Raw genomic sequence first — 21,276 nt, forward strand, 5'->3', positions numbered from 1 at the left:
ATAAGCTGTGCTGCTAAAGCTGAAAGTCTCAGCTTGTCCCCTGTACAGTCCTTACCCAGAACCACGAGCGTGGTTACCTTATGCTTGCTTTGTACATTTAGTTAAGACATTGATAAATGCTATTCTTAGGGTTGCTGATTTCTATGCTAGACTGGTGAACTATGGATAACAAATGAGACAGGTGGAACTTCAAAAGAAGCTAGCCCTGCGACCCGATGACCTGTCGTTCTGTGCTTGCCAAGAAAGAAGAAGTGGAACCTGCAGACCACTGGAACGGAAGGAACCTGAGGATATCGACAGTGATAGATATCGACAGTGATAGACAGTGATAGATTTTGTTTAGTTGCATAATACCTGTTAGAACCCTATATAATGACTAGTTATACTGCTGTATGATTGTCACTCTCTGAGGAGGTGACCCAACGCTGCTGTTCCTGTAAATCTTCTACAATAAATACTGCTCAGAGTAACCCACAAGAGTTCGACTCTCTACCCAGCGCCTACCTACGACCTTTTTTTTCAAAAAGTACCAATGCATACTTGACTTTCTCCTTCTTGGACTTTCTCCTCATCCTTTTACTATTCTACCCACTCAGTCAGCTTTGCTCATTGGAAGCAACACTAGTGTTCCAAGGGACTGAAACATGGAGTCCCTATCTCTACTAGCGCCAAATCTTACTTCATATACCAATCTTTGTTTTCATCTCCCAGTCAGCAGCACAGCTCTGGATTAGAGCCCAAACTAAACAAGCACAGGGTGGTTTGTTTTTTGGGTTCTTTGGGGGTTTTTTTTGTTGTCTTTTGGGGTTTTGTTGTTGGGGTTTTTTTGGTTGGTTTTTGTTTTTGTTTTGTTTTTTTTGGGGTTTTTTTGGGTTTTTTTGTTTGTTTGTTTGGTTTTTTTTTGGTTTTTTGGGTTTTTTTGGTCGGTTAGTTTTGGGGTTTTTTTTTGTGCTCCACTCTCACCTCATCTTTGATGCTACAATGCCTCACTAATGGGGTACATCTCATCAGTGAAATGGCTGCTGCTCTAAAGACAAAACTCTGAAATTTAGAGCTTTATACACTAAAATCCAAGACAGAAACAATGCCTAAATCAATAGATGTCCAATGTTTCACGCTTGCAATAGGAACAGGTGGGAATTGCGTACAGAGTATGATCCATATACGCACTGAATCCAATAGAGTGATATAAAAGAACTGCATGTAGAACTATGAAAAAAAACTAAGTGTGTTTAAAAGAACAAATAAGATGTAAACTATCAAACTCATAATGACTTGCAACCTCACAATTCTATGAATTAGTGGAGGGGGAGGGTGTGTATAAATAAAAAATTGTTTCTAGACTTGCATATAGAATAAGATGATTACTATAGAGGTTATCTGTTACATTCTGCTTTTGGAAAGATAAAGACATTCCTTTTCTCTAACATCCCTTAGATTGCCAAGGAGTAGAAAGAAAAACAAAAAATACCCTCGCTCCACAAATTCTCAGGAAGTACAGAAATCTTTGTAAGAAGGGTGTAGTTTGAACAAGACAAAGCAAGCCATTCCTTAATGGTAGCTAAACCTAAGTGCATCATTAACCTCAGTTTCTGGAAACTATCCCAGAAAAATAAAGAAACATACTCTGCATGGAGAAGTTCATAAAAGAAACCCTTTTCCAAATATCTATAAGTAGGTATTAACAAGAGAAAAATCATATACCCACCCCTGCTGAGCCAATTACAAGATTCCTTAACAGCAAACTAAGATCTCAAATATTTACATAGTTACATGCTCAACTTATTTAAAGAAGATTACATATAGCTAAAATACTTTAACATTAACCTACACATTCCAACCTGAGAAAAACTTTATATAAACTCAAATCCCACTTAAAGATGGACAAGTATTACAACTTCAGTGCTCACAAAATGAAACAACCAACCTTTCATTAAAAAAAAGTTTCTATGTTAAATTGGTCCCAAGTAGTTGCTGAAAATATAAAGTTGAACATTAAGATGAGCATGACATTTTAGAACCCAATCATTGCAAGAATTAAACTTCTAACTAACTTATCAGAACACTGAATGGGTACACTGAGTGTCCTAGCAAGCTGGCTACACCTTTCCTCAAATGTTACTGCAGCTTACAAGTTTATTTAGCAACATTGGTTTCTATACATTAATAATTAATAGAAAGATAACTATTTAACCATTTTGTAATGTGTACCTTTTTAAAGTTAAGCAACACTGTTAGCTAACTTAGAAAGAATAAAAAATAAAACAAAAACAAAACAAAAAAAAATAAAAAAAAAAAGAGACAAGACAAGATAAATTCTGAGAAGGATTTCGGAAGAAAATTGTCTATATAGAAAATAATACTCTGTTTCTCCACCTCAGCTTTTCTTGTACTTTTCTTCAAAGCTAATAGCTATTCACACTGACATAATCACAGACTACTTCAAGCAACAATTTTCAGTAAGCAGGTCCCCTAATAACAGTCCTCAACTATAAACAGTATATTTATAAACATATAAAACATAATTTAAAGACAGGCCCATAAAAAAAAAAAAATACAACACACACCCCACAAACTTTTTTTCCTTTTCCAGAGTGATTAAGCAAATGTTTTACATAAAAAGAAAAAAAAGTAATTAAGACTGCCTGAAAGCATATAAAACAGTAGAGGGAACTTGTCAAGAACCGAAAGAATTTTATTGGTGCAGACCATAATCTAGAGGAACACAGAAAAAAAATATAGAATAACACAGAATTCTTGTTTCATTGGGATACTTCTATGGAACACAAACACAGTGTTGAAAAATAAGATGCCTTCTCCATCCTCTTACTGTGCCCACCAGCGAGATAAATACCAAGGGGATTTTTGCTTGTTTTTTAAAGGAAAAAGGAAGATGGGGGAAACAGAAAAACTACTGCAGGAATCCTAAGAATTTATGGCTGAAACACCAGATGTGGTCCTATGCTAAAGAGATCTATGCCCCTAACACCAAAACTAGTGTTCTTCCCCAGCCACAAAATTTAAAAATAAAAGGTGAAAATATGACATGAGAGTATGCTTTTCCATAGGGTAGGCCAGTAGGTGAAGCATGTAATTCCCATGTTGAAGTTCTGGGAAATAATATACAACAGAATAAAAACTTTACAAAGTACAGGTTAAGAGTCTCTATTCACTGTTTAGATTAAATAACCTTCAACTATGTTAATTAGAAGTACTGACAAGAAAAACCAACACCACACGCAATTCAAAAAATTCCTCTTAAAACTTTTTCCAGCATCAAATGTTGTTCCCCTTCTGTTTTTCTGAATTTGAAGCTTCCATTTATATATGTACTTATGTTCAGTTTACTTACTGCTTCACTTCCAACAGAAGGTTAAAGTACAGTTTTGTTCTGCTGTTCCTAACCATTCTTTTAAAATAGCATTTCTAACATCATCTGTTCAAACAGAACTAAAACTAGATTCATATACTATTCTATTCTGTAAGTACACAAATTATAAGATCTAGACAAATCAGCCAAATACCCAGAAACTTGAAGAAGGAAGGAAGGAAGGAGGAAAAAAAAAAAAAAAAAAAAAGTGTTTCTTTATCTTCCCTCTACAATTTAACAGTAGGCATTAGTAAGAGATACTCGAGATACTCGTTAACTGAAGGGAAAAAAAAAAAAAAAGGTTACCTGCTAACCACATTAACAGTGAAACATAAGAGAAAGCTCATATACTAAAACCAAGTTACATCACAGCTACAAACAGCTATAATTACCCCCACTTCCATGGGGGAGAAGGGGGGAGGAGAGTTTAACCACCCCAGTATCTGCTGGAGGAACAACACAGCAGGGCATGAGAAATCCAGAAGTTTCCTGACACAGCTGATAGAGTCAAACAGGACAGGTGCTCTACTGGACCTCATACCCACAAACAAGGAAAGGCGCATTGGGGATGTGGAGGTCTGAAGGCAGCCTTGACTGCAGTGACCATGAGATGTCAGAGTTTTGAGGGGGGGGGGGGGGGGGAAGGGGCAAAAAGCAAGATCACAACACTGGACTTCAGGAGAGCTTTCTTGGCCTCTTCAGGGATCTACTTGAGTTCCATGGGATAATGCCCTGGAAGGAAGAGGAGCCCAAGGAAGCTGGTTAATATTCAAGGATCACCTCCACCAAAGGCAACAAAAAGGGCTTCTATAAGTACACAATTGGCAAAAGGAGGACTAGGGAAAATGTGGGCCCACTGCTGAATGGTGACACAGGACATGGAAAAAGGCCGAGGTATTGAATGCCTTCTTTGCTTCAGTCTTTTTTGGCAAGACCAGCCTTCAGGAATCCCAGATCCCAGAGACTAGGGGGAAAGGCTGGAGCAAGGAAGACATACTCTTGGTGGAAGAAGAGCACCGGAACAGGCTGCCCAGAAATATTGCGGAGTCTCCTTCTCTGCAGACATTCAAAACCCACCTAGACACATTCCTGTGCAATCTGCTCTAGATGAACCTGCTTTAGCAGGTGGGTTGGACTAGATGATCTCCAGAGGTCCCTTCCAACTCCAGTCATTCTATGATTCTGTAAAGATCAAGTCAGGGAATACTTAAGCAAACTAGGCATACATAAGCTCATGGGCCCTGATAGGATGTACCTACAAGTGCCAAGAGAGCTGGTTGATGCCATTGCAAGGCCACTCTCGATAATATTTGAATGACTGTGGTGATTGGGAGAGGTGCCCAAAGACTGGAAGAATGCAAATGTCTTCAATAAAGAGGACCCAGGGAACTACAGGCCAGTAAGCTTCGTCTCGATCCCTGAGGAAGATGATGGAGCAGCTAATCCTGGAAGGACAAGAAAAATCACCAGGACTAGTCAGCATGGATTCACCAAGGGGAAGTCTTGCTTGATCAACCTGATAACCTCCTACGATGAAATGCCTGGCTTGGAAGATGAGGGGAGAGCAGTGGATATTGCCTACCTAGCCTTCAGGAGGACTTTTGACATCGTCTCTCATAAGATCCTCATAGAGAAGCTGCTGATGTATGGGCAGGATGAGCAGACGGTGAGGTGGACCGAAAACTGGCTGAACAGCCAGGCCCATAGGGTGGTGGTCAGTAGCACAAAGTCTAGTTGGAGGCCAGTAACTAGTGGTATATCCCAAGGGTCAATACTGGGTCCAGTCCTGTTCATCATCTTCATTAATGATCTGGATGATGGGGCAGAATGTACCCTCAGCAAGTTTGCAGATGACACAAAACTGGGAGGAGCAGCTGATATGCCAGAGGGTCATGCTGCCATCCAGAGGGACCTCAACAGGCTGAAGAAATGGGCTGACAAGAACCTCTTGCAGTTCAACAAGGGGAAGTGCAAAATCCTGCACCTGGGGAAGAATAACCCCAGGCACTAGTACACATGCTGGGGGCTTACCAGCTGGAAAGTAGCTTTGCAAAAAAGGACCTGGGGGTCCTGGTAGACACCAAGTTGAACACAAAACAGCAATGTGCCCTTGCTGTGAACAAGGTTAAGAGTATCCTGTGCTGCATTTGGAGGAGTGTTGCCAGCAGGCTGGGGGAGGTGATCCTTTCCCTCTACTCAGCAGTGGTGAGGCCACACCTGGAGTCCTGTGTCCAGTTTTGGGCTCCCCAGCACAGGAGAGACCTGGACATACTGGCAAGAGTCCAGGAGAGGGTCACAAACATAATGAAGGGACTAGAGCATCTCTCCTATGAGGAAAGGCTAAGAGAGCTGGGGCTGTTTAGCCTGGAGAAGAGAAGGCTCGGGGGATCTCATCAACATATATAAATACCTGAAAGGAAGGTGCAAAGACAACAGAGCCAAACTCTTTCCAGTCATGCCCAGTCACAGGACAAGATGCAATGGGTACTATCTGAAATACAGAAAGTTCCGTCTGAACACAAGGCAACACTTTCTTTACTGTGACTGAGCATTGGGCACAGGTTGCCCAGAGAGGTTGTAGAGTCCAAACATGCCAATAGTATTTCCCCTCAGTTTTCAATGCAACACAAATTTATTCTTTGGTATGGAGTATGGCCTTTGATAATTATTGTAAAACTGTGCACTTTCAGAAAAAACACTGTTTTCTTATTAGCTACTGAAATAAACAAACGCTGTAGAACTCCGGACTTGCTACTTCTGACAGACTCATTTGAAGAAACTATAACTTCACACTATGTTTAGACAAAACATTTTTTACTTTCACTCAAGCCACATGTATTTAATATTTCTCTACCCAGCTCTCTATTTTCAACAGTTTTTTTTCTCACTAATATGTTGTCTCAGCAGATACCAAGAGTGACTGTAAGAATACATCTACTGTGGGTAGGATTTTTGTTTTAACAAGACTATTTTGACAACCTATTTCATCTTGTAAGGTTAATATCTTTTTATTTCAACCGATTTCCATTTCAAACTGATAATCACTGTTTAAAGAAACACTATATGAAAATATTAATTGTGTTGGAATATACTGGAACTGCTTCTGCCATCTTAATGCAATGCTAAGATATATCTTCTCTATTCCCTAGCATCCTATGCCTCCCGTCTATCATTAAGCTACAGCATAAACATGCTACTTCTATACTCAAATGAAAAAACACACACTGAACAGAAAATCATTAAGTCAGTCTCACTCAGGATTGTGGGGCTAGCATTGCCTTACAGATAGAACTGGAACAGAGGTAGGATGTGTGATGACTGGTTAACATGTCCAGATAGTGCTTCCGCAACTCAACAATTAAAGAGGACAGGCAATCAGGGAATTCTAAATTCCCCGAGCCCATCAGCTGGTCTGTGTCACTCATCTGAAGAAGTCATGCCCTGCTGCATGCCACCATGCCCGATAATCATGGTTATGTAAGACTTTGCACTCATGGATATTAAGTTTAGCCCAGTATTGGTAAATTATTAGATTTGCTGTAGTTTTGACCTGGATAATCGTACTACTGAATTACTGGATGTGTTGTTGTAACAACACAGATAATTGTACTGCTGATCTGTATGTATTACTGTGCCTATATTTAACAATAGCTTGCTTATCCCTAAAGTTGTTGGTCTTGCATCTGTTACTGTATCCTGGACCTATAACTTAGCAGTGCCACCTTAGGCCCTTACAAGGATCAAAGATAAATATCAATCATACTTTAGGATTTTGAGTATTTTTAAATTAAAGAATCTGTTACATATTGACAAGCTCCTCCCACTGCTGGAAAAATTAAAGAAATCACATTAAGATGTATTCTGATTTTCCTGAGGTACTTGGAAAAGAGAAGAGGAAGTATATTAGGTGTTTGCTTATAATATTAAGGTGATGAATCTTTGTTCTGATAATAAATCAAGAGTTCAATTCTATAAAAGCTGATGTTAAGATTACAAATAAAGGAGGCTTCCAAAATAAAACATCAGGACTGAAAGGATGCAAGTTACTGTCAACATATGGCTAATTTAAATTACTTAACTGAGAATGGTAAAAAACTGACTTTGTATTAAAACAGATGCATGAAAGAGAAAAAGGTTTCTGACTATTTTTAATTAGCCAACAATTATTTTTAAGTCAAAAAAGGATAAGTTACAAAGAAAAAAACATTTAAGTAGATGGAGGTATAAGTTTCTGAATCAATTTTTTAAAATCTATTTTACTGATTAGATGTTTTTATATTTAAGTATCTGCAAGAGCAAATACTCAACTACACAGTTATGCTGGTCATGCAAAGACTTCAATATCCCTTTTGTCTTAATAAAGTAGTTTCATCAATCAATACAGAAAATTAGGGTCTTCACAGTCTTCCCCCTAGAACATGCTTTTTGTCAGAAATTTTGTATCCTCTTTTACTGAAGTTAACCTTCATGCTGTCATATGGGTTACAAGACAATAGTCTGACAGCAAAATCCACTTACATTTCTGAAAGTAGTAACAATTACTTAGCATCAAATACACAATCATTCATCAAGAATTACCCCTCTTTCTAAAAATATTTTTAAAAACCCACCTACTTTCTGAGAAACATAATAACCAGTTCTAACAGAAAAAACAGTCTGATCTTTCTGAGAAAAAAAAAAAAAACAAAAAAACAGAATTCCATATCTCTCTGACTCAATACACAATACTGAAGTAACCTCACTTTTATGTGCTTGTTTCCCACCTCAGCCTTTATCTAAACTGCCTGATTATATTGCTAGCTCTTTATGGAAGGGTACAACTTTAAGACTATTCAAACACTATCTACACAAAACAAAGCCTTATTCTTTATTAACTTCCACAAAAAGTCAAGAATTTAAAAAAGGAAAGGATTAGTAGAAAGTCTGTCAAGGTTAGAGAGATTAATTTAAAAAAAAAATAATTTAATATTACAGTTTAGCTCCTCCTTACAACTGTAATAGCTTCTGAAATCTTGGAAATACCTGAAATAATGCAGAAGTTAACTCTCTGACACTGGAGTTATGAGAGAAGGTAAAAATGAACCCAAATTCAGAGGGGTTTTTAGATGAACTCTGACCTATACCTTGAACATATCTGCCATCCTGTATCTTGAAACCCTGTTATTCTCTATACTTTCTGTAACTTCAGAAATAACATATTTCTAGATACCGACATAAGCAATTTAAGCCTCTGAAACTGTTTCATTTTGGGGAGAATAAGGTACCTGCTTGAGGGCTGTTCCAATACAAGCCTTGCAACCGTCCTATATAAACCCACAGACTTCCTAGAGTTAGTTCACTGTTAAATCCAAAGGTTACGTTTAGAGCACTCACTAGTTACATGAGCTCTATATAACATTATCTGATTTTTTTTTTTTTTTTTATTTCACAAGATAAACACAGAACTGCTCTGCCTCTAGTGCAAGATTATTTATATAACTAGCACTGTAGGAATCCCGATTAACCTAATGGAAGGATAAGCATAACAAAAACCTTAATAAAGACTTGAAGTTTCTTTGTTCAATTGCCTCTTCTTCCCAATCACAACCTAATTACAAACTTCTACGACACTTCCACGGGAGTTTGACACACACTTTCCACTAAGAAAATGTGGGGGCCCAGCGCCGCCCCCCACCCCCACCCCCCCACGGGGGAAGCGCCCAGGAGTGGTGGGCGCCCGGCGGGGCACGAAAGCGCTGTTACTCACTGGTTCGTGGGGGGAGCGTTGAGCGGGATGGCCACCTCCTCCTCTTCATACTCCGGCCCATCCAACGAGTCGCCTTCATCCACGGTCCCCAGCCCCCCCGCCAAGGAAGGTGGCTGTGGCGGCAGCGGAGGAAAGGCAACAGTGCTGGGCTCGGGTGAGGGCAGCACCCCTCCGGACACCTCCGGCCCCTGGCCCTGGCCAGTTGCTGTCACGGCACCACCGCCTCCGGACACCAGAGGGGCAGGCCCAGAGCCTAGCGCCAGAAGCCCCAGCGCCGAGCACAAAGCTGGACCGCCGGCACCCGGACTGTCCCCGCCAGAGCCCAACAGGAAGGAGCCCTGCGGCCCCAGTTCTTTGCCCCGGCATAAGGTGAGGTAGTGCTCCGAGTCAGCTCCACTAACGGCTCCCGCCACGCCGGCGGAGTTAACCGAGCCACCCTCCTCAGCCTCGGCCGCCATCGTGTTGAGCCTCACCCCCGCCCACCGCCGGGGAGGTGGCGGCGACTTCCCCCTCCCCGCGCCTCCGCCTGAAGAACAGAGCCGGAACGAGGGGAAGATTTCCACAATAGAGACGGACCCCGAACAACAGCCCTTTGGGCGCCTAAAGGAACTCCACAAGGCCCCAGCGGTGCTGCGTTATGCCTCTGCGGCCGCGAGGGAAGCAACTCCTGCAAAGACACAACTCCATACTCTCCCCCCGCCTCCCCGAGAGACAGCAAAGGCGCGCGACTGCATGGGTGGAGCAAAGAAGTAAAGAAGGAGGGAGCTAGCTAGCAACAGAGGAAGAAGAAAAAAAAAAAAAAAAAAAAAAGAAAAAAAAAAAAAGGCAAGTAGATTGGTGAGCTGCACTTGCGCATTAACAGGTTTCCTGCTCTCTCCTGAGGCGTGTAAGGGATATAGGGAGCGGAGAGAAAAATAAGGAGTCTCCCATCATCCTCTGCCTCGGGAAAAAGAATAATAATTAAAAAACAGCAAAATAATGCCATAACAACAAAACAGGAAAAGGCGGATCTCCCCAGATCGTGGCAAAGTATATTCCTCTCCCGAGTTACGGCGTCGAAGTTGAAAACGACTGTGTGAGTCTTGTAGGGTAAACGGGGTGGCTCGCAGGTCATTCCAGCACGAGAGAGGGGAAAAAAAAAAAAAAAAAAAAAAAAAACAACAACAACAAAAAACACACACACATAAACCCCTCCGGAATTTGCTCAATGCTATGCTGCTGCCTAAAGGGAGAACAGGTCTAGTGAGGCACCGTAGCGCGGATGCTGTAAATGCGGGGGGAGGACAGGTATGCTCGGCAGGGGGTTGGAGACTGGGGAGCAGATCCAGGCGGGGGGCGGTGCCACGGACTCAGGCCATTAGGGGCCGGGAGTTCGAGAGGAAATCGGTTTTCATGCCCAGCCGCTGTATACACGGTCTCGCTGGGTACTCACGTGCTTATTCAGACGGTGGTTTGTTTCGAGCCGCAACTGGGGCCTTCCTGGTGGTTTAGTTTCTGGGTAAAATTGGGTAGTGTTCTGACAGGATTTAGTCAGGGGTAGTTTTTGGTGATGCTCTGGTACTTGGATCCAGACTTTCTCAGCACACTTGAAATAAATAACTTATGCTTTTTCTATGGATAAACAACATTTAATCCAATTCCTTAACTGTATTCCTTAAACATGTGTTCATTAGAGCATAAGCAAAACAGCGCTGGGTGTGCGGGGGATTTGCTTCGTCCAACACGCACACCTTTTAACTATAAGAAGTATGCTTAAATACAGTAAGGTATTACATATTCATAATAACCCCAGGAACGCCTATACATATTCATAACCTTTCCCCGCTTCTTATTAAAATGAGTCTCAGATAACCATTTTCATAGTCTCCTCCTTGACCCTCCCCTGTTATGCCTGCGCAGTGTCACTTGGTGATTTTGAGGAGGGGTCTTTGAGGGTCTTTGGATGAAGGCTCCTTCAGCTTCGTCACAATGAACTTTTTACCTTTGGCTCATTATGCTGAATTGGCTGGAACCCAAGCTGCCAAGTCGACCGAAATCAGACTGGCGCCCCCTTTTTGCTGTAAATCTTGGCTATCTTGTCTCCTCAAGGTTACAGCTGGTGGTAAGCACCACCCAGGCTGGTCACCCAGAAGGACTAAAAGGTGATTGTGAAAAATATAGTTTACCAGGTTGCACCAGGGTTACCCTCCATGGTATTTCGCAGGCTTTCTTCACTCTGGAATGATGAATCCAGGCACTCTGTTCTTTAATACTGGTAGCAGTGAAGAATATCAGGAGGTCTTGAAATGGACCTTCCTATTATGGTTCCAAAATTCTCTGCAAAAGACTTCACATATGCATAAATAAAATGTGGCCCTCTACCAGAGGATATAACAGCTGGAACTCCAAACCTTGGTATTAATTCATGTATCAATGTTCTAGTCACCTCTTAAGCTTTTGCTGTCCTGGTAGGGAATGCTTCTGGCCAACCTGAAAAAGTATCAGTTAATACCGACAAATATCGGTACCCCCCTTTTCCTGGGAGTTCTGAAAAATCGATTTGCCATTGTTGTCCAGGCCCATTCCCATTTGACCCATTTCTAGCTTGGGCATATTTTTGGGATTAGTCTGGAGGCAAAGATCGCACTGCTGTCACCTGTTTTACAGTGATATACAAATTTCTAGCTCCTATTTCCCTAATCAAATGTTTGCATAGTGGTTCTACTCCCCAAAGTCCCTTCTGATGTTCTTCCCTTACTAAAGGCCAAACTGGATGAGAGGGGACAATAAGTTTTCCCTGGGGGGTGTGAACCCACCCTTCCTTATTTTATGATTCCTCGAAATCTATGATGAGTTTCGATTCTCTTTAGTATACTCTGGCTTACCTTTTAAAGAGACCCGCTGGCCAAGGACTAGAGCACTTTCTGTTTTACCTTTTGCTTAGCCATTTGTTTTGCCTCTCTGTCCGCCAGCCTTTTCCGATTCCGAGCTCACTTTCTGGTGTGCCTTATTATGCATGATTGCCATTTTCTTAGGAAGTTGAACTGCTTCCAGTAGTTTCAATATCTCCTCCGCACGTTTGATATGTTTGCCTTGAGAGTTCAAAAGTCCCTTTTCTTTCCAAATTGCTCTGTGCACATGCACAGCCCTCACGGTTAGCTGCTTCTGTCCATAAACCAGTTTTCAGCGTTTTCAATAGGAATGTCTTTTAGATTTGGTCAATTGGATTATGTTGCTTCGATGGTCTCCAGGCAGTCATGATGAACTGGTTCTCCAAAGTTACCCCTGAGGAAAGAAGCTGGGTTGACAATGTTAGTGACGATAATTTCTACACCATCTTGTTAGACACTGTGTGGGATACTAGCACAGTCATTTTCTGACCCATGGTAAATCTCCAGGCCTCCTGTATATTCAGTACCACTGCAGCAACTGCCCGCAAGCATCCAGGCCACCCCTTTGCAGTTGCGTCTAACTGTTTGGGGAAATAGGCCACTGCTCATCAATATGGGCCAAGATTCTGTGCCAATATACCCAAGGCTATTCCCTGTTTCTCGTGAAAGAATAGGGAAAATGGTTTACTCACATCTGGGAGTCCTAGAGCAGGGGCTGACATCAAAGCCTTTTTAAGTTCTTTAAAGGCTCGTGTGGCTTCCTTATTCCATTGCAGGTGTTTCTGGTCCATAGGGTCCAGGTCATGCACGTCTCCTTGGTTCTAGTAGCGATTAAAATGCCATCCACATATTGTAGCATCTGTCCCTCATCAGACGGGGCTTCCCAGGATTCAAAATCTTTAGCAAGCTGATTTCCAAATATTGTCGGGCTATTAGTGAATCTTTGTGGCAACACCGTCCATGTGAGCTGGGTTTTACATTTATTTTTAGGGTTCTCTCATTCAAATGCAAATATTGTCTGGCTAGCTTCATGGAGAAGGAGGCAAAAGAAAGCATCTTTTAAATCTAAAATGATAAACCAAGTCAAATTAGGTGTTAATACTGTCAGAAGGGTGTGTGGGTATGCTATCACTGGGTAGAGGTCCTCAGCTATTTTGTTTATAGCTCATAAGTCCTGAACCACCCAATATGACCCATCTGGCTTGCGGGCAGGCAACGTAGGGGTGTTATAACTGGACTCACATTCCTTTAATATCTCTATTTGCAGGAATTTCTCTATTACTGGCTGAATTCCTACTTCTGAACCTGGGTCAAAAGGTGTATATCTAAGGGGAAATCCAGGTGCTCTGTGCGCGTTACACACAACCAAGCAGCCCAGCAGGAACGGGCCTGGTGGCGACTGTCCCCCCACTTCATCCCCCGCGGGCGGCGAGCCCAGAGGAAAGGAGCTCCAGCTCCAGCAGCCGCCACTCTCCCCCCCTTTTTCCGCTGCTTTAGCAGGCACTCAGCTTTTTTACTTTTTTTTTTTCCTTCTCGCCACAGCTTATCGAGCGGGAGCTGCCGGGCCTTGAAATTTATGTTCAAACTTCACAGCATAGGCTTGGGCTCCTCTTGCCCTTTTTCTCTCTTCATTTAATTCCTGCGACTATAAACTTTATATGCAATTTCAGTTAGCTGAGCAATAGTTACATCCCTCAGCTCCTACCTTTTGTAATTTCTTACAGATGTCAATAAACAGCATATTAGGCATCAATCCCTTACATTAATTTTAGATCCAAATCAGTCTATCCACAGAACAACACTAACTGCAATACAGCTAACCCAGAATTTCACATTCAAATCACTTCCCCCACTAATTTACTCTCATGTGTACAGATGCATCTTAAGGGGGAGCAAGGTGGTACTTCAGTAATGGAACCGGTTCTCATTTTGTAATTATCTCCCCAAACAAATTCTTTTGGTACCTGTCACGGAGGCACCCCGAGGTTAGTTCAAGGGACAACAGGGTCCAAAACAACTTTTATTAAACCATTGAGAAACAGGGTTTTAGTACTCCAAAAGTGACTTAAATACAGGTTCGGATATCAGTTGAGGAAAATTATTACGGGGCAGCAACTAATACAACAGGCGGTCCACAGAGTGCATGCACATGGCTTCACCCAAAACAATGCCGGAGCCATCTCTGAGTCCGGGAGGAGTACACACTTGACTGAACATGGTGCGGGATTATTTTAAAGAGATACACGTACTCGTAGTGAGTACGGAAAGTGTACACTCGTGATTGTGCGAGGGTACATTTATAATACACTCGCAATCCTGCGAGGGTTAATACACGTGCAAATGTGCACGGAATATTACACGTGCTTATGTGGAAGCACGGGAGGAAAATACACCCGCGATTGTGCGAGGAAATATACACGTGCTCGTATTGAGCACGGAAAATTACACGTGCATATGTGCACGGAAAGTATAAATACAGTCGCAATCCTGCAAGTGTTAATTTTACTCACATACGTGGCGGCAAGGTAAGCCGATTCTCCATCCCGGGGAGGGGGGCTCTCGGTGACAGCATTTTGCTCCTGCTCCGAGAGACCCACAACAATGGCGGAGTCTCGACGAGAGTCCCGTTTTTTATATTGGCTGATCAGATCTGACTGTAGGCATTCCAGAAGCTTCTCTGCACCCCAACACTGGCTGTGGGATGCCCCTGAAGCCTCCAAACATCCCCCACGCTGGCCGCAGGTGCCCAGCGGCTCAGTGGTGCCTCGGCACTCCCTTCTCCTAATGGCCCTGGCCAGGGTGCTCTGGGGCCAAACAAAAGAAGCTGTTAGCCTCAAGTAGCAGAGAGAGGGAGATGTGTCTACTCCTTTCATACTGAAGGATGGAGGGGGAGAGAGGGGGGTTTGCATCCTGCCACAGTACCAAATATAAATATACAAAGTAAAATACTGAGCTCAGACACGCAAACCAAATACCAAGTTCAAATACGTGAACAGATCACAATTACACTTCTTCAAGACAATACCTCAATTTTAGCATTGCACCTTTGGACCGCTTACTGCTCATCCAGGTGGAAGCACCGCTGGGTCTCCCTGACAAAACAGGTCAGTGCGCGCTGGAGCCCAATCGGCACCCGCCCCCCCACCACCACAGCAAGCTGGACCAGGCAAGGCTTTTATTAGTGTCTCATCTAGCGTGCTATAACTCTTATCCCCAAACCAGGATTCTTTATCTGGTGCGCATACAAAAGAGCCAAATTTAGTACACCGAGATGAGACACAGCCTATCACAGAGTTGCGCAAGTCTGGATGCTGGAATAAAGCTAGCATGCCAGAAAGAAAAGTAACGGCTATCACACACAAAACCTTACCACCATATTCACACAGTTAGGAGCTAAATTGCTCATCGTCACAAAATGTACATTTTGGGTCAATCTGTGATCTTACTATATGTGGGAAACTGCAGTGGGTCTGTGGAATCCTTGACAGAAAATATGGGAGTAGAGATCAGCCTTGAAGATATTAAGATTTACCCTTGAGAAGGATGGGAGTAAAGGAGTATGTGCAATTTGTTTTATCTCCTCTGCTATTTTCATTATGGCTTCCCCATTGTCATCTATTTCCAAACAACACTCAGAAGTATTCAATTTCCCACAGACACCCCCTTCTTCAGCTAAAAGATAATCTAAGGCTACCCAATTTTGGTACACTGCAGCTCTGGTCTGAGACAATTGTCTTGCTATGAGATTCAGTGCCTCAGCTGTCCGGTTGCTTATTATTTCAACCACTGCTTGCAACTGGATAATTCGGTTTAGCATATATATTGGGGTACGGTATCCCCAGCTTCCATCTTGGGCCCATCTGGCTGGATCATAGTATTCAATTATCCTTTTTGCAGGCCATTCATCATCTTTCCAAGTTTGCGTTCCTCCTATGGGGGCATTTATTAAACCCCTCTTCTCTCTGTTCAAAGTTTCATACAGAGGTTTCCCTAGATGACTCCCTTTTTCCTTTGGTAAAAGGAAAAATGCTGGTTGAATTATCCCTATTGTACAGGACTCTCTCCATCTAGGCATTAACTCATTATAAGCTCTATTCCCACATATCCAAAATAATCCATCAGGGGCTTTCCATGGTTCGTTTATATCGGTAGAGCCAGGATTCTGCCAATATCTCCTTAAATCCCCAATTTCCTCAAAGGGGTTTGCTTTGCTTAGATTTTTCCAGCCTATCGTTTCATTTTCCAGGCTACAATTTCGAGACCAATATCCATTAGGTGGACCTGGCCACCAAGTGCGAGGAATAGAGGTATTTGATGAATTTGCCCGTAACACTAATTTACAAGGGGTTCGTCCAACATATTCAGTAAAATCTAGTTTACCATCATCCCTTGATATGCATATCTGCCCTATTATTAAGTGGCTTAATACCCATCCTTCTGGTCTTTTTTTCTCAAGTTACATGAGTTCTGTTCCATACTAGTAATCCTTCTGGGCTTACACTCTCTCCTCTCCAAGGCCACTGTTCTGCCATTTGAGACCCCCCACATATCCAGCATGAGGTGACATTTAATTCCCAGGCTATCTTTTCCATAAGATCTATAAACAGGTTTTTCCCTACTGTTGGTAATTGTAATCCCTTGTCTTTTTCCTTATTTCTTCATACCAATCACTACTTTTCGGTACAAATTTCTGTTTCTCTTGCCTTCTTTTCAATTCCTGAGTGGCACTCTTAACTAACTCCTCCTTATACTGTTCTTGCACTCCCCCTCCATCTGAATAGCCCCACATACCAGCTTGTGTAAAACAGATATGCTGTTCTCCCCTAGGGCAGGAGACAGAGCATACACCGAGTCCACCTTTCCCTAGGTTAGTTGCTATCCATAATTTCTGCCCTTGGATTTCACACTTCTCCAATTTCGTTCTATCATAACATTCAGAGTTAATATGAGCATGATAATTTAGAACATATTGGGTCAGTCTTCCTATTCTCACACGCTCATAGCACTTGGTACAGGGATTAGCCAGGCTAAGCTGGGAACAATAAGTCACCAATCCTAGCAAGAGGATCAGGTGCAGAGGCACTCTCTGCCTCTCTGGCCTACCAGGTTGCAGCTGGCAGCCGAGTTTGTCATCTTCTCGGCAGCAAGGGTAGTGTCCCTGCCTTTCCTATTTTTGCCGTTAGCGTGGCGACTATTGTTTCCCAACTCTTGGCCTTCACTTCCCAGGAACAACAGGAGCAACACGGAATTTGATTTCTCTTTCTACACTCTATTCTTCTCATCACTGGTGGACTCCCTAAATTCCCATTCACCCCTTTAGTAAATACCTCCCACCATTCTTCGCTATTCTTTTTCTGTCCTTCCAGTGGCGACTAGAATCCTCAACCTAGCTCTGGTTTCCTTATCTTCTGTTCTTAGACATTTATTACACAATCCTGTTGGTAAGTTCCCTTTGTGGATATGCTTATACCACAGTCCATTTACAACCTAAACATCGAATATAAAAAGAGAATTACATATACAGCTTGGTTTAACACATTTAACTATTAAACCATTCTCATTTTCATTTATACTGGGCATTCGCATTAATAATACTGATAGTAGTTACATCACCGATCCCTTGTCAAATTCAATTTCAATTCCCCTGGTTCTTGAGTTACTTTCCAGATTCTTTCTTCCATCAGTGGTCCTTTAACTCGAGAGACGTGTGTCCATCCTTTCTCTACAGTCTGAACAGCTGTTTCTGTAGTTAACAAAACAAGAAAAGGCCCCTCCCATCGTGGGGTTGGAGTTTCTTCTTTCCAGGTTTTAATTAGTGTTGCTCCCGTATCTACCAAAAATTCTACTTGTTTTGTTCTTTTGGGTTTCTTCTTACCAACGCGGTAAGCACCACCCAGGCTGGTCACCCAGAAGGACTAAAAGGTGATTGTGAAAAATATAGTTTTCCAGGTTGGTGTGTGGTGGGTTGACCTTGGCTGGCTGCCAGGTGACCACCAAGCTGCTCTATCACTCCCCCTCCATCAGCAAGACAGGGAGAAAATAGAACAAAAAACCTTGTGGGTCAAGATATGGACAGGGAGATCACTGAGCAATTACCATCATGGGCAAAACAGACTGGATGTGGGGAAATTAATTTAACTTATTGTCAGTTAAACAGAGAGTAGGATAGTGAGAAATGAGAACAAATCTTGCCCCCACCTCTCCCTTCTTCCTGGGCTCAACTTCACTCCTGACTCCTCTACCTCCCCCCCCCTCCCTGAGTGGCACAGGGAGATAGGGAATGGAGGTTGCAGTCAGGTCATCACGTGTTGTCTCTGCCACTCCTTCCTCCTCACACTCTTCCTCTGCTCCACCATGGGGTTTCTCCCACGGGAGACAATCCTTCGCAAACTTCTCCAACATGGGTCCTTTCCACAGGGTGCAGTCCTTCAGGAACAGACTGCTCTAGGGTGGATCCCCCATGGGGCCACAGGTCCTGCCAGAAAACTTGCTCCAGCATCGGCTCCTCTCCACGGGCTGCAGCTTCCTTCAGGGCACATCCACCTGATCCAGTGTAGAGTCCTCCACGGGCTGCAGGGTGGACAGCTTGCATCTCCATGGTCTTCTCCATGGACTGCAGGGGAATCTCTCCTCTGGCACCTATAGTACGTCCTCTCCCCCTTCTTCACTAACCTTGGTGCTGCATAGTTGTTTCTCTCACATATTCTCACTCCTCTCTCCCAGCTGCTGTTGCACAGCAGTTTTTGCCCCTTCTTACATATGTTATCACAGAGGTGCTACCAACGTCACTGATTGGCTCAGCTTTGGAGCCGGCTGGAACTGGCTTCGTCTGACATGGGGGCAGCTTCTGGCATCTTCTCACAGAAGCCACCACTGCAGCCCCCCTGCTACCAAAACCTTGCTACGTAAAACCCAAAACATAGAGAAATCCACCAAAAAAAAAAAAAAAAAAAAAAGAAAAAGAAAAAAATATCCTTTCCTTTGTATATTATTACAAAATTTACAAAGACCTGTTATTCCAGCAATAAGAATAAAAGTACATCTACAAGATATTATTTATCTTGTAAGAGTAGCAACTACGTTGCTACTAAAAATGTATTTAATCTGCACTTTCCTGAAATTATAGTGGCTTTTTCTTATTACCCAAGCCCACAAGCTTCCACACCCAAGTTTATCTTTGTCATTAGTTAATTTTACTAACTTCAGTGGGTTTACTTCAGTACATTAGGTTCACCTCATATGTAAGTATGGCCATGATCAAGACATTGTGTGACACATTACCAGGAAATATATCATGTAGATAACTTTTGTTATCATATTTTTTCCATTGTTGAAGAGCTAACAAAAAATAGCATGGTAACACTTGCACGTCTCTCAAGAGTTCTCAGAAGGCATCTAAACATTCAGGTTCTCAAAACTTTGTTTTACCCAAAAGTATTAAGTGAATTTCTTCTGAGGCCACTAAAACAAACTAATACTCCCACTTTCACAACTTTCTGGCCAACATCCTTTTATCTACTGAAATGAAGTTTCATATGTTGCCTACTAAAGGCAAAAATTACTTATGGTTACAACACTAGTATCAGTGAAATTATGCTGGATTTGTGCCAGTGTCAATGAAAGCAGTATCAGGCTCGAATCTTCCAATTAACAAGATTCTAACACATTTACACCCTTCTGTTTTTCTGTTTAAGAAATTGCAGCTTCAATAGTAATCTCTTATGACTTTGATTTCTGTATTACCATGTTTCAGTATTATATATGTAATTTCAAATAATCTTGTCATTTACTGTCTGTGGGAATATAATGGAAGATTGGTGAAAAGAATTGTAAATATACTCCAGCAACTGCAGCTGGGGTGTAGAAAAACACATATATCACACTAATTGTTTTTTGGGCTTGTGTGCTTGACAAGTAGAACCTCTGTGTTTAGATAACAGGCCTGTGAGAAACTCAAAGGCACCTTATTGAATATGCTTGAGATTCTTGCTTTGCTATGAGGAAGATCAAAGCACAGCAGAAAACTATGCCTGCTTGGATCCTTGAAATGCAGGCAAAACCAGCAGGCTCGTTGATCTTCTATTATAGCAAGGACTGAGCTCTGCAGTGCCTGCGTTCCCACTTGTGTGCCTCTGACTGGATGCTTAGGATCTTTTTTGGAGATCCCCCAGTTAGCATGATAACGAAAATAAATGTACTCTGCATTTCATCCGTGGTTTGTGGTTGTTCCTGCGACCTGCCTGTGTTGGCTCACACATTGTCTCTGTAGGCTTCTTTTTAGTGCTGTTTGCTTTTCCTCACAGATTTTCAAGTAAAATGATTTTAGCACAATCTTGTTGCTTTTGTAGAAGTGATATTCTGAAATACAGAAATGCAGTGTTAATATTTACAAGATTGCCTTTATGAGGCAGTCTTTTCTAAGTGCCTTCAAGGGCAATAGCATGTGTATAGGTGTGTGGGACAGCTATGTTAAGAATTCCTTGCAGGAGAGGGTAATGTAACTGAAGCCCTCCTTCATGATATTTGTTTTAGGGAGAGCAGTTTTAAATTCAGCAAGGATTCCACAGAAAGAGAGCTTCTTGTAAGATCAGCTAAACTGTTGCATATCTGCCCCTGACATACCATTTCATTTTACAGGCAAAGCTGTCCGTGCCAGGTTGCTTGGCATTGCAGGTAACATTAATACCCATGTGTTTCCTCTTTCCTCTGTTAAGGCCTACAAGTTGGCTTCCATTATACAAGCTTTCATGGGGCTTTATTTACATTGCTATATTTGGATGAAGGAACGCTACCAAAAGCTTGCCATGCAAACCCAATAGAGGCCAGCAGGCTGGGGATGGGCAAGAGGTTGGGAGGGGACATAGCCAGGACAGCTGACCCAAACTGATCGAAGAGATATTCCATACCATATGATGTTGTGCTCAGCAATAAAAGCTAAGAGAAAGGAGGAGGAGGAGAGGGGGCATTCATTATTAAGGCATTTGTCTTCTGAAGCTACCACTATGCCTACTGAGGCCCTACTACTTCCCATGAAGTGTCTGGACATTGCCTGCTGATGGGAAATAGAGAATAAATCTTTTTGCTTTGCTTTGCTTTCACGTGTGTGAGGGCGAAAAATCATGGACTCCACACAATCCAATATGAATTCAAGCGAAGCCATTTATTAGAGAAACAAGCCTCCTTATATATGCAGTTATTTCCTGATCACGCATCCACGCTCCAAGCATGCATTAGCTGATTGGATATTGTCTATGTTCACGAGCTGTCCATGCGCCCGAGTCTCACTGCTG

General features: G+C 42.4%; 1 protein-coding gene across 6 annotated transcripts in view; it reads right to left on the reverse strand.

Moving 5' to 3' along the window:
• LOC135577534 (ras GTPase-activating protein 1) overlaps positions 1-9,832 on the reverse strand; it is a 103,885-nt gene extending 94,053 nt beyond the window's left edge. For 5 of the 6 annotated variants that reach the window (XR_010469312.1, XR_010469313.1, XM_065047667.1 and 2 more), the window contains exon 1: positions 9,117-9,829. Coding sequence is in view for 4 of the 6 variants with exons in the window: in XM_065047667.1 (XP_064903739.1) it covers positions 9,117-9,574 (458 nt within the window). In the remaining 2 variants the exon portion in view is untranslated. Of the gene's footprint in view, positions 1-9,116 lie in introns of all 6 variants that reach the window. The other variant, XM_065047666.1, reaches the window with a different exon arrangement.
• Between the last annotated feature and the right edge of the window lie 11,444 nt (positions 9,833-21,276).

Source organism: Columba livia (assembly GCF_036013475.1).
Source record: "Columba livia isolate bColLiv1 breed racing homer chromosome W unlocalized genomic scaffold, bColLiv1.pat.W.v2 SUPER_W_unloc_7, whole genome shotgun sequence".
In the NCBI taxonomy this organism is placed as follows: Eukaryota; Metazoa; Chordata; class Aves; order Columbiformes; family Columbidae; genus Columba; species Columba livia.